Genomic DNA, 12,586 nt, shown 5'->3' on the forward strand with positions numbered 1-12,586 from the left:
CTGACAGTGATTTATCAGTATAATTTTTCATATACCAATAGGAAATTCATAGGTTTTATTCCTTGGCTATTAGCAACATCAATTGTTTTTCATTTTGGCAAGATAATCTGGTACTAATATAGTTCACTTCCCTAAAGATAATTCACTATATTCTTAGATTTAACAATTTACACACTATTAAAGTGTGTGTGTGTATGCGCGTGCACGCAATAATAAAATGAATTAATTTTTTAGCAGCTGCCAAAAAAGTCAACACAGTTCTAGGCTACATAAACAGAGGGATAGAATCAAGATCACTTGAGTGTTAATATCACTTTATAATGCCTTGGTAAGGCCACACTTGGAATACTGCATTCAGTTTTGGTCGCCACAATGTAGAAAAGATGTGGAGACTCTGGAAAGATTGCAGAGAAGAGCAACAAAGATGATTAGGGGACTGGAGACTAAAACATATGAAGAACGGTTGCAGGAACTGGGTAGTTCTAGTTTAGTGAAAAGAAGGACTAGGGGAGACATGATAGCAGTGTTCCAATATCTCAAGGGTTGCCACAAAGAAGAGGGAGTCAAGCTATTCTCCAAAGCACCTGAAGGTAGAACAAGAAGCAATGGGTGGAAACTGATCAAGGAGAGAAGCAACTTAGAACTGAGGAGAAATTTCCTGACAGAACTATTCATCAGTGGAACAGCTTGCCTCCAGAAGTTGTGAATGCCCCACCACTGGAAGTCTTTAAGAAGATGCTGGATAGCCATTTGTCTGAAACGGTATAGGGTTTCTTGCCTAGGCAGGGGGTTGGACTAGAAGACCTCCAAGGTCCCTTCCAACTCTGCTATTGTATTGTATTGTAATTATAGCTACAGTAAGACTGTTTTTCTATTGCTTTTCATTCAGAAGTCTTTGGTTGCAATAGATGAGGTTTTGGTTTGAACTTCTCATAAACTTTTGTGCATTGTTTCTGAAACGGTCTGGACAATTGCAATAACTCAAATCATTTGTATCAAGTTGGATGATTTGCATATTTACAGAAAGGTTTAATATTTAATCACTTAGCATTGTTTGCATAAGGATAGAAAATATGGCAATACTACAATTACACAAATGACACAAATGGATTCTAATGACCTAGTTCTGAATTTAATGGTCATTCAGAATTAAATAGACACCCTTTTTCTCCAAATGGTCCATTAAACTGAAGTTTAACAATGATTATTTATTATGTCATGTCAAAACTTCCATTAATCTTAATAAAGCTAGATTATATTCTGTAGCCATCCTTAACAGTTTGTGTCAGATGAATATTTTCTCACTACCCTCTCATTTCAAAAGCATAATTAAGTTGCCATTTAACTGAAACAGGTTAAATGTAGGCTAAGTTGAATCTATACAGTTCAGTGACCTTACTTGGTTATTATGCCAAGTAAATGCAGGTAAAATCTTGCAATAATTCTAAATAGTTTCAGGTACTGGATTACCTAATTTTCTACAGTAGTTTCTTTCTCTAAAATCTGTGCTTTTAAAATAATGCAAAAAAAAAACAAACAGCTTTTGATTTGATGTTGTGGAGCACTCATGTGAAAATGCATTTAAAGAAGAAAATAGGTTCCTGTCTACAGAATTCCTAGTAGTTGATATTTCTAATAGGGTTTTTTCCCCCTACTAAATAATTGCAAAATGGTTGGAAGGGACCTTGGAGGTCTTCTAGTCCAGCTGCTGCACACTGCTGGCTCATATTTAAATGGTTGTCCACTAGGACTCCAAGATCCCTTTCACAGTTACTACTGTTGAGCAAGATACCACCTATACTGTACCTGTGCATTTCGTTTTTGTTGCCTAATTGTAGAACCTTACTCTTTTCACCATTGAATTTCATTTTATTAGATAGTGCCCAATGTTCAAGTTTATCAAGATCCTTCTGTATCTTTAGCCTATCTTCTGGAGTGTTGGCTATTCCTGCCAGCTTGGTGTCATCTGCAAATTTGATGAGTTCCCCATTTATTCCCTCATCCAAATCATTGATGAAGATGTTGAAGAGTACTCGGCTCAAAACAGAGCCTTGGGGTACTCCACTACATACTTCCCTCCATGGAGTTGTAGTTCCATTGAGGACTACACGTTGAGTGTGGTTGGTCAGCCAGTTACAAATTTATCTGGTGGTGATGCTGTCTAACCTACATTCTTCTACTTTATCTAATAGTAGCTTATGGTCTACTTTATCAAATGCCTCACTGAAGTCCAAGTAAACTATATCTTCTGTTCCACTAATTTTGTCACATTATCAAAGAATGCAATAAGATTAGTCTGACATGATCTGTTTTTGACAAACCCATGTTGGCTTTTGGATATTATTTTGTTTACTTCTAAGTGTTCCCTAATTCGTTGCTTGATTATCTTTTCCAAAATCTTTCCTGGTATTGAGGTCAGGCTGATAGGTCTGTAGTTTCCTGGATCTGTTTTTTCCCCTTTTTTGAAGATGGGAACCACATCAGCTCTTTTCCAGTTCTCTGGTAGCTCCCTGGTGCTCCAGGATCTCTGAAAGATATAGTTCAGTGGTTCTGAGATCTCGTCTGCCAGTTCCTTCAGAACCATTGGGTGTAATCCATCTGGTCCTGGTGATTTGAACTCATCTAGGGTAGACAGGTGCTCACTTACCATTTTCTTCCCTATTTCAATTTGTGTTCCTAATCTGATTTTTGTGGTGCTGTTTTTGATAGGTTGGACTGTTTTATCCCTTTGTGTAAAGACAGATGCAAAACATGAGTTAAATAGTTCTGCTTTCTCCTGTTGCTTGTCACCTTCTTGCCACTTTCTCCCAGCAATGAACCAATTGTTTCCTTAACCTTTTTCCTGTTTTTAACATGTTGGAAGAAGTTTTTTTTTGTTATTTTTTACTTTTGTGGCAAGCCTTTCTGCATTGTGAGCCTTAGCTTTCCTCACTTTATCTTTACATGCTCGGGCTATTTGCTGATATTCTGCCTTAGTTATGTCCCCCACTTTTCACTTTTTATACTTATCTTTTTTGTTTTTCAATTTGTCAGAGAGTTCTTTATGCAGCCATGCTGGTTTCTTTTGGGAGCTGTTATTTTTCTTCTTCATTAGTATTGTGCTAGACTGGGCTTTTGTAATCTCATTTTTCAAAATTTTCCAAGCTTCTTGAGTTGTTTTCCCCTTGAGGATTTTCATCCATGGAATTTTTCCCAAGCTCTCTCTAAGTTTATTAAAATTGGCTCTCTTAAAGTCCAAGACTCTAGTTTCACTTTGTTCTACTACTTGTGTTTGCATAATGTTGAATTCCAATATTGCATGGTCACTTGCCCCCAGGGTTCCTGTGGCTTCAACACCTTCTATCATTTCCTCTCTGTTAGTGAGAATTAAGTCCCATATGGCTGATCCCCTTGTTCCCTTCTCTACTTTTTGGAAAACAAAGTTGTCTGCTAAGTTTGTTAGGAACCTGTTGGATCTTCCACTTGGTGCATGGTTTGTTTCCCAGTTGGTGTCAGGGTAGTTAAATCCCCCACTACTATTCTGGTGTGCTTCCTACATACCTTAGTTAGCTGACTAACAAAAGAAAGTTAGCTGACTAGGAATGAAGAAAAACAAAATAACAAGGGGTCAATAAATGTGGCTTTATATTTCATGTTGCAAACTTGAATATAAATAATTCTCTTTCTTCAAAAGCTATTATATCTCAAATACATATGAGATAGATTATTAAATATACATGGCAGTGATTAGTGTATCATTGATTCATCCAGGTGAAATAATACATTTATCATGATTTGTGTGATTTCATTTTCTCATATGACTTCCAATTTATTTAAATTGACACTTTTTTCTCTAGTAGGTACAAGAGTTGAATTTTCATAATTAATTATTTTCTTTCTTTCCCCCCCTTCCCATCTAGCTTCTAAGGAAAAGGCATATAGGAAATGACATTGTTACTATTGTCTTTCAAGAGCCTGGAGCACTTCCTTTTACTCCAAAAAATATCCGTTCTCATTTTCAGCATGTCTTTGTCATTGTCAAAGTCCACAATCCATGCACTGAAAAAGTGTGTTATAGGTGAGTACAAATATGTGGACCAATAGTTTTTGCTTCTTGAAGTCCATTAAGCATTGTATAGGTGTTCCTGAATTTCCTCTGTCATCTACAAAACCTGATTATTAGCAAAACTTAGTATTTAGTCACAATAATTAGTTGAGTCAGTAATGAACTTTCCTTAGAGAATCAGTTTCTATTCACAGAAGCAAAGGAAGTGATTCTCTTCTCCTGCAGCCTCCCCATACTTTCAATATTAGATTCCCCTACTCTACTTCATAGAGTAGTTCTTATATCTGAAGGCTGCAGAGGAAAGAAAACCAAAACCAAATCTTATATACAGGCAGAAATATGATTGTATTCTATCCCAGCAATAGCACTTAGATTATACACTGCTTCATAGCCCTCTCTAAGCAGTTTACAGGGTCGCATATTGCCCCCAACAATCTGGGTCCTCATTTTGCCAATCTCAGAAGAATGGAAGGCTGAGTCAATCTTGAGATGGTCAGGATCAAACTCCTGGCCATAGGCAGAGTTAACCTGCAATACTGCATTCTAACCACTGCACCATCACAGCTTAGGGGAAAAATAATTTTTCATTTGTACAGAATCATGATTTGAACAGTAATACTTCTTCATTCTCTCTTTATTTGTTTTTTTAGCGTTGGAGTTTCAAGATCAAAAGATGTTCCGCCTTTTGGACCACCTATCCCTAAAGGAGTAACTTTCCCTAAGTCAGCAGTTTTCCGGGACTTCCTTTTGGCCAAAGTTATTAATGCAGAAAACGCAGCCCACAAATCGGAAAAATTTCGAGCCATGGCAACCAGAACACGTCAAGAGTACTTGAAAGATCTAGCAGAAAATTTTGTTACTACTGCTACAATAGAAACTTCGGTCAAGTTTAGCCTCATTTCATTAGGTGCAAAAAAGAGAGAAAGAGTCAAAGCAAGAAAGGATGCTCATTTATTCAGTGTTGGAGCAGTAATATGGAATGTGATAGCACGAGACTTTGGTCAGTCACTTGATATTGAATGCCTGCTTGGCATCTCCAATGAGTTTATCGTGTTGATTGAAAAGGAGTCAAAAAACGTTGTGTTCAACTGCTCCTGCAGAGATGTTATTGGCTGGACATCTGGGTTAATGAGCATAAAAATATTTTACGAAAGAGGAGAATGCATTCTTCTGTCCGCATTTGATAACTGTGCTGAGGACATCCGAGAAATAGTTCAGAGGCTAGAAGTAAGTATGTGTTTCAATGCTTTTATTCTTCAAAAGTTATTGATAGTTTTAAGAAGCTTAAAGATGAATAAAGTTAAGTGTATGTACTGTGTATGTGCTTCAGTAAAAGAACACTGCTGAAGCTCTGTCTGTCAGCAGAGAAGCTATAAAGAAGAATGAGTGCATGTTTATTCACCCTTCAGTGTGCTCATTGGAACAGAGTGCCTATTGTGTTTGTTGTATTTGTACATATATGAACAAGAGAGGGAGAGGGAGAGAGAGAGAGAGAATGAGAACGAGAACGAGAACAAGCACCAATCCCTAGTCTGGGAAATATGTACATAGAATTAACATAATAATGTTTGCATCTTTATCTTTAGTAAATCTGTAGAAATGTATGAAATAATTTCAAATAAATGTGATCAGCTTGCTGCTAACAGATGCCACATATCAGCAATGCACTGCTGCAACTTTGATACAGATTGCCCTTCCAATGTTGCATTACAATTTTTAATCAGATGAATTATTTGCATTCTTAATCAGCAATAATTATTCAGAAGGCATTTTAACAATCCAGTGATTTTAGTCACAAATGTGGTAATGATAGGACAAGTATAGAATATATGAATTAAGATTCTAGTTCCTTAATTGCATACTTAGTCACAATGCAATTGCATCTAACTCTTATCAGACATTCTGGAAAGTGTTTACTACTAACGCAACAAAAGTTCTTATTCTTTAAAAATAACTTAATGGCCTTGCTTGATGACCATTTGTTCAGAGGCCATTTGAATTGACAAGAGGTACTTATGACCAATTCTCAAAGTTCTGGCTGTCACAGTGTTCTTGCAGTCACATGATAGCAATCCAGGTGCTGAGCAATCACTTGCTCAGCAAGTGATCTCTGAACTATATAGTGGCAATATAGTGGCTGTGAAAGATATAGTTCAGTGGTTCTGAAATCTCATCTACCAGTTCCTTTAAAACCTGGGGTATAATCCATCTGGTCCTGGTGATTTGAACTCGTCTAGGACTCGTCACATGTCATTGTGTGTTACAATGATGTCATTTAGTGTTGGAAATTCCAATCACAATTGCCATCATTAATTGAGGACTGCCCTATTTTAAAGCAACTTTCCACTGTTTCTTGGAAATTCAAGTAAACAACGTAATGTCATTTTTAGAAATTTCAAAAGAAGTGGATTACTGGCTTAAGAACCCCAGATTGTTCCTCCAGAACCCCTGATCACTATGACATTTCAGTTAAAACAACAGTATCAGTATCTAATAGCCCAAGAAACAAGTGCCTCAATTGACTTAATAACCCAAGAACATTGGGTTATTCAGTATGGGTTATTCATTGGGTTATTCTAGACATTCAGTATGTTTCAAATTGTTCTTGCAACATTAAATTCTGTTGTGCTAGGGCAGTCCCATGTAAAACCAGTGATAATAAACTAATCTAGAAATAACAAAGGTTGCTTTCAGTGCATTGTGTTCCAAGCAAAGATCCAAGTGATATACCAGATAAAATTGTGCAAAAGTCCTACTTGTCAGTAGAATCGTAACCCTAATCCACTCAGATAAGACTAGGAGCAACATAACACTGTGCTTCCAACTCTCAGCCCTCATAGATGTTCTATGGTTGATGGTATCAAACATCTAGGAAAACAAGAACGGCCATATTCCTGCCATCTAAATCCCATCCCAGATCATACATGAGGAAACAATTTCTGAGGCAATCTAAATTGCCTCAGATCCAGATACTTCCAGAGCCTTCTATAACCCTACCACTTTTTAATAATCCTTTCCCCACATCTATTCCGAAGTATAACATCACAAACACAGTGGTTCCTCAATTAAGGATTGTTTTGAAAATATGAGCTATTTGGAGGGAAACATGCTAGGACTTACAACTGCTGCCCTTCCTAAACTGTGTTTATGCAACATGTTTAACCAGGTTGGATTGGGCAGCTCTATTTACATGACAAGCTTTGTTAATTTAATCTTTGTTTATATTCTTGTTTCATGTTTTAGCATGTTGTATAAACCCAATTTGTTTGTTTTGGGTTTAAAGTTGTAGTAGTTTGTAGTTTATTCAATTTGTATGTCGCCTACTCCCGAGGGACTAAAGTTCCTTACTGTGTGAATTCAATAAATGTAAGTTTATTTCAGTAACAAAGCTACCCTTTATAACAATACTTATTGAAAGAAAGCATAAGACAGGAAAATTTCCTATTACTTTGTTAAAGACCTCACTTTGTACAATTAGATAATTGTATTTTAGTATTTTTAGTATTTTAGTCTCATATTTTTTTTTAAAAAAACAACAACACTCTTCTTCAAAATTCCAGTACTCCCTGACACCATCCTTTCCCTCAGGTTACTCCTTTCAGACTGGATAGTGTTTGGCTGGGTGCGGAATTACAAATACAATAAACAGAGACAGAATTTATAGATTTCAGAAGGATAACTTTACAGTTTAAAAAAACAATAACATAAAAGTAGCAAAACAAGTTCAACAAGGTTTGCAAATGATTACTTAGTTACCGAAATAGAAAGAGAATGCATCTGGTAAAGGCAAATTTTCCCTCAATGGCATTTTCTATAAATTCTTTTTCAAGCCAAATTCTTTTAGTTCATTTTCTTTGTGTTTCCTAATCATCAAACAACTCAAATCAAAGTTGAATTTTGGATGAATTTCTTCCTTTCAAGGATTACACAGGATGCTACAGATGTTTCCTTCCAATTGGCATTTTCCTTCTCTGCAAAACATGCTTCCCTCTGACCCAAGGGGGAAATTCAGCAAGTTTTGATAGGTTCTGGAGAACCGGTAGTGGAAATTTTGAATAGTTTGGAAAACCTGAAAATACCACCTCTGGCTGGCCCCAGAGTGTGGTGGGAATGGAGATTTTTCAATATCCTTCCTCCAGGAGTGAGGTGGGAATGGAGATTTTGCAGTATCCTTCCCCTGCCACGCCTACCAAGCCATGCTCACAGAACCGGTAGTAAAAAAAAATGGAATTTCACCACTGGCCTGACCTAAATTGTGTCAGAAAGATTCCTTCTTTCTAGCTCAGTTCTTATTATTTCTTCTTTTATTTTCCTTCTTGCCCAGTTCTAGGTTTTCAGTCAGTTCCTAACCAAATTATTTCATTCGCTCCTTAAAAGCACATTATCTATGCAGACAACTTCTTCTGAGAAAACTTTTCATTGGCTGATGAAAGTTATATACACTTTGTATATATAAAGGAGTTCCAAACATTTTGGTGATTAGGTTTGATGCATTGCAACAATCCTACTGTATGCTTACATCAAATATTGTAATCCAAATATTGCTTTAACAACGCTAAACAAGGCAATGATTACTGCAATTCAATTATCTTGATGGAACTATGGGGAAAGGCAAAATAATAGCAGAGGATAATGGAATTCCAGAAACACTTCATGTCCTTTTTTCCAATGTGAGCATCTAGGGAGCAAGGTTCATATATCCTATCTGTCATATTTTTTTTTTGAAAACTTTAATTCCATAATACAGAGCTTTTCATCCTTGACAACTTTGAGATGTGTGGATTTCGCCTCTCAGAATCTAAGTAGATGGGCAGTTTTCTAAATTCGATAAACAAATAAAAATTGAGAGTTGGAGTCCACCCATATATATAAAATTTGGAAACCGTCCAGCTCCATACTTTCTATTGCTGACGTTGAGAAACATTGCCACATTTCACTGTCATGATATATGGGGTTATTTCTCTCCAGTGATTGGAAATAAAGTGTTGGAAGGTGTTGGAGAAACTGGAATTTATATAGGTGAAGGGAAGGGTTTTTTTAAAATATTTCCTTTAAACTTCAGAAAATTATGTGTTTTAAAAACCATTTAAAGGAAAATGGGATGGCTTTCTTAAAATGAATATGTAATTTGCTAATGGTTGATCATTCTAATTATAGAAATCATTTTAATGCTTTATGACAAAAATCTAAGATGGAATGAAAGATAAGTAGGTAATGTATGTAGAAGTTTCAAGAAACGTGACTAATGACTTAGAATGCTACTGCTCCAATTCTTCCATGTTTCAAATATGTGTAACCTAAAGGAATTGTCAGATATAATTCATCATCAAGGAGATTTCTTCCTCTGGCTCTGGGTTCCCTGATTTCTGGCTTTTCTTTTTCTTAATCCTCCCTTTTTGCTTGTTATCTGTTTAGTTTAGAAATTTATAAAGTCCTCCAATTATTAGTTTGAGGAAGTTTGAAAAATAGATGATTGACATACCAACCTTACTCTAAAACCAAACTACGCAAAATCCTAATCATAACAATATTTGAATAAAGATTAGTAAATTTTAGGAAATGTTGGAGATCAGAGAAACCAAATCTATTTTTACTTTTGGGTTTAAATCCTGAATTCCATAATTGGATGAAAATAATGGATTATAGAGGAATATATGAGCTGTATAAAATAATAAGTATCATGTATAATACTATTAGAGACCTTCATATTGATTGTTCACAATGTACCGCCTAATAGTTTATAAACCTAATAAAAATTAAAATGAATATCAAAACGATTGTTTACTTTTGCTTATAAATAGATTAAGTATTTGTTGCTTTTAAAATATTATTCTACTTTTAAAAACAGCTGACTCTTGGAAGAGAAATTATGGAGACCTAAATAAACTTTTTTTCACCAATTTTGATTTTCTTCAAATTTATTAAAAAACTGAAATTCACCAGAGTACAATGAATTAAAAATACTGTTAAAAAAACTGCATCTGCAAGGATTTTTGTGACAACCTTTGCTCACTTTACATATTACTTGGAATAAGTATCATTAGCTCAAGGCTGTCTGTTTTTGAGTAAATGTACCTGGGATTGAAGATCCCATGTTGAAATACATAGTACATTTCCTAAACATTAGGTCTTTTAAACACCAAACTTCCTGTTTCCTGAATAACTGTGCTAGAATTACACTTTTAGGAATAGTAGCTCTACAATAAATCTGAGATATTTATAGCTGTTTTGAAAAAAAAAATTATCATGAAAAATGCTGATTGTTATATACTAAACAATATGAAAAAACGTTCTTGTTCTTATCAAATCTGACGATTCTTTAGATAGTAAGCAGAGGATGTGAAACAGCAGAAATGACCTTGAGAAGAAACGGCTTGGGACAGCTTGGATTCCATGTCAACTTTGAAGGGATCGTGGCAGATGTGGAACCGTTTGGTTTTGCGTGGAAAGCAGGCCTACGTCAAGGCAGTCGCCTCGTAGAGATCTGCAAAGTAGCTGTAGCAACCCTCACTCATGAACAAATGATTGATCTATTGCGCACCTCTGTGACGGTCAAGGTGGTGATTATTCAGCCTCATGAGGATGGTTCACCTAGAAGGTAAGACATTAGCGGGTGCATCCTTGGGCTTCTGTATGAATTTGCCCTTTATATGCAGGCTTTCCTTGATGAGTTGATTATATTGGATACAGGTATCCAACCTTGTGACCTATGACCACAATTGAGCCCAAAATTTCTGTTATTAACTGAGATACTTGTTAAGTGTGTTTTGCCCCATTTTACGACCTTTCTTGCCACAGTTGTTAAATTAATCACTGCAGTTGATAACAGTTAGTAACTTGGTTGTTAAGTGAATTTGGCTTCCATATTGACTTGGCTTGTCAAAAGGGTTGCAGAAGATGATCATATGACTTTGGGACACAGCAGTGGTCATAAGTATGAACCATTCCCAAGCATCTGAATTCTGGTAATATGATCCTGGGGATGCTACAAAGGTTGTAACTATGAAAAGTGGTTATAAGTCACTTTTTTCAGTGCCATTGTAACTTTGAACAGTCACTAAATGAACTATAAATAAAAAGAATAAAGAAATGAAAAATAGAAATAGAAAAAGTAATGGCTTACAATCTGCTTTATAGCAGTTATAAATGCATTCAAATTTTATCTTTTGTCTCCAAGGTTACATCAGAACTCCCTTTTTCCCATAATCTATCCTTTCTAATTGTCAACCCCAAAAATTACAAGTGCACTTTCCCCATTTTTAGTGAAAAGTCCATGAATGGTTTCCAAAAGAATTTGACTCAGTATGTAAAATTATTTAAAAATATAAGACTCATCCACCTGAACCATACAAAAGCCCGTGTTATTCAACACATATTTTCTCTTAGTTGTACATCAGTGGTGGGTTCCGGATACCGGTGCAACCGGTACGGTGCAACGAGGCCCAGTGCCCCCCCTATACACACACGTGCATGCATCCTTACCTCCGTGACGCTCCAGCTGCTCGTCGGAGTGTCACGCAGGCACCACATGCTCCGTGTGAGGAAGCGCCAAGGAGGGCGGGAGGATGGCCCCTCCGGAGCACTGTACCGGAACGGTACCCAGTGCTCCCGGCAGGCACCAGTATGCCCGTACCGGGGTGTACCCCCTGAAACCTACCACTGTTGTACACATAAGATGTCTTTGGGAATCTCACAAGCTTTATTGGTGTTTCTCAGACTAGAGTTCCATTATCATCTGACAACCTACCCCTGCTACCTGAGGGAGTTGCAGTGGCAGTCTTCATCCTGCGTTCTTCAGCGCATGATAATGGAGTGACTCTGGATAAGAATCTAAAGATTGGATGTAGCCATATAGACCCTAACTAAATATTTGTCCTTTGCCATTTAGTTAATAGTTATTACCATAACTTGTGGAAAAAGATTTCAGAGAATAGTCATGTACTGTTACTTGCTTTTGTCTGCTTGGAATCTCCTGTCATTGAATGACCCCAATTTTAATCCTATGTATGTGGATTCAAATCCTGCCTCTCCATACTCACTGTAATTGAATTGACCCCTACCTTGTTTCCCTTGCTCTCTTTTCTGAAGTATAAAGCCACAAACATTTCTTGCACAGGAAAAGCATTCCAATTGTGAACATTTTTGTCATTCTCATTTGTTCAATTGTGAAAATAACACAGACACACACAGACACAAATAAAAAGCACATAAAACCAAATTAAAACCATAATATTTGAAAATACAGGAGTCAGATAAAATACCTGGCAACTGCAGTTTTAGCACCTTATGTTGTCAACACTTCCCCCCCCCACCGCCAAAATTTTTTTAGCAAGGAAGGACCATCCTAATTTTGCTCTATAGAACTGGGGCTACCACTAAGAAAGCCCTTTTTCAATTGTCAAGTCCCCTGACATTCTAAGTAGTAAAAATCAGAAGCATACATTTCAAATTGAATGTACAAGATAAGCAAATTACACTCAGAAAAGATAGTCCCAAAGATAACAAGGACCTGAGCCATAAAGAGATTTATAGATCTTCACC

At 36.4% G+C, this 12,586-nt stretch overlaps 1 protein-coding gene across 7 annotated transcripts in view; it reads left to right on the forward strand.

The window, feature by feature from the left end:
• The window catches only part of SIPA1L2 (signal induced proliferation associated 1 like 2), a 91,212-nt gene that overhangs the window by 46,708 nt on the left and 31,918 nt on the right, over positions 1 to 12,586 (forward strand). For all 7 annotated transcript variants that reach the window (XR_015696996.1, XM_087718094.1, XM_087718089.1 and 4 more), the window contains exons 7-9: positions 3,900 to 4,057; positions 4,696 to 5,272; positions 10,369 to 10,643. Coding sequence is in view for 6 of the 7 variants with exons in the window: in XM_087718094.1 (XP_087574220.1) it covers positions 3,900 to 4,057; positions 4,696 to 5,272; positions 10,369 to 10,643 (1,010 nt within the window). In the remaining variant the exon portion in view is untranslated. The remainder of the gene's footprint in view (positions 1 to 3,899; positions 4,058 to 4,695; positions 5,273 to 10,368; positions 10,644 to 12,586) is intronic.

This window comes from Thamnophis sirtalis, unplaced genomic scaffold, assembly GCF_051295495.1.
Source record: "Thamnophis sirtalis isolate CommonGarterSnake01/CBP01778 unplaced genomic scaffold, rThaSir2_p1.2 scaffold_6, whole genome shotgun sequence".
In the NCBI taxonomy this organism is placed as follows: domain Eukaryota; kingdom Metazoa; phylum Chordata; class Lepidosauria; order Squamata; family Natricidae; genus Thamnophis; species Thamnophis sirtalis.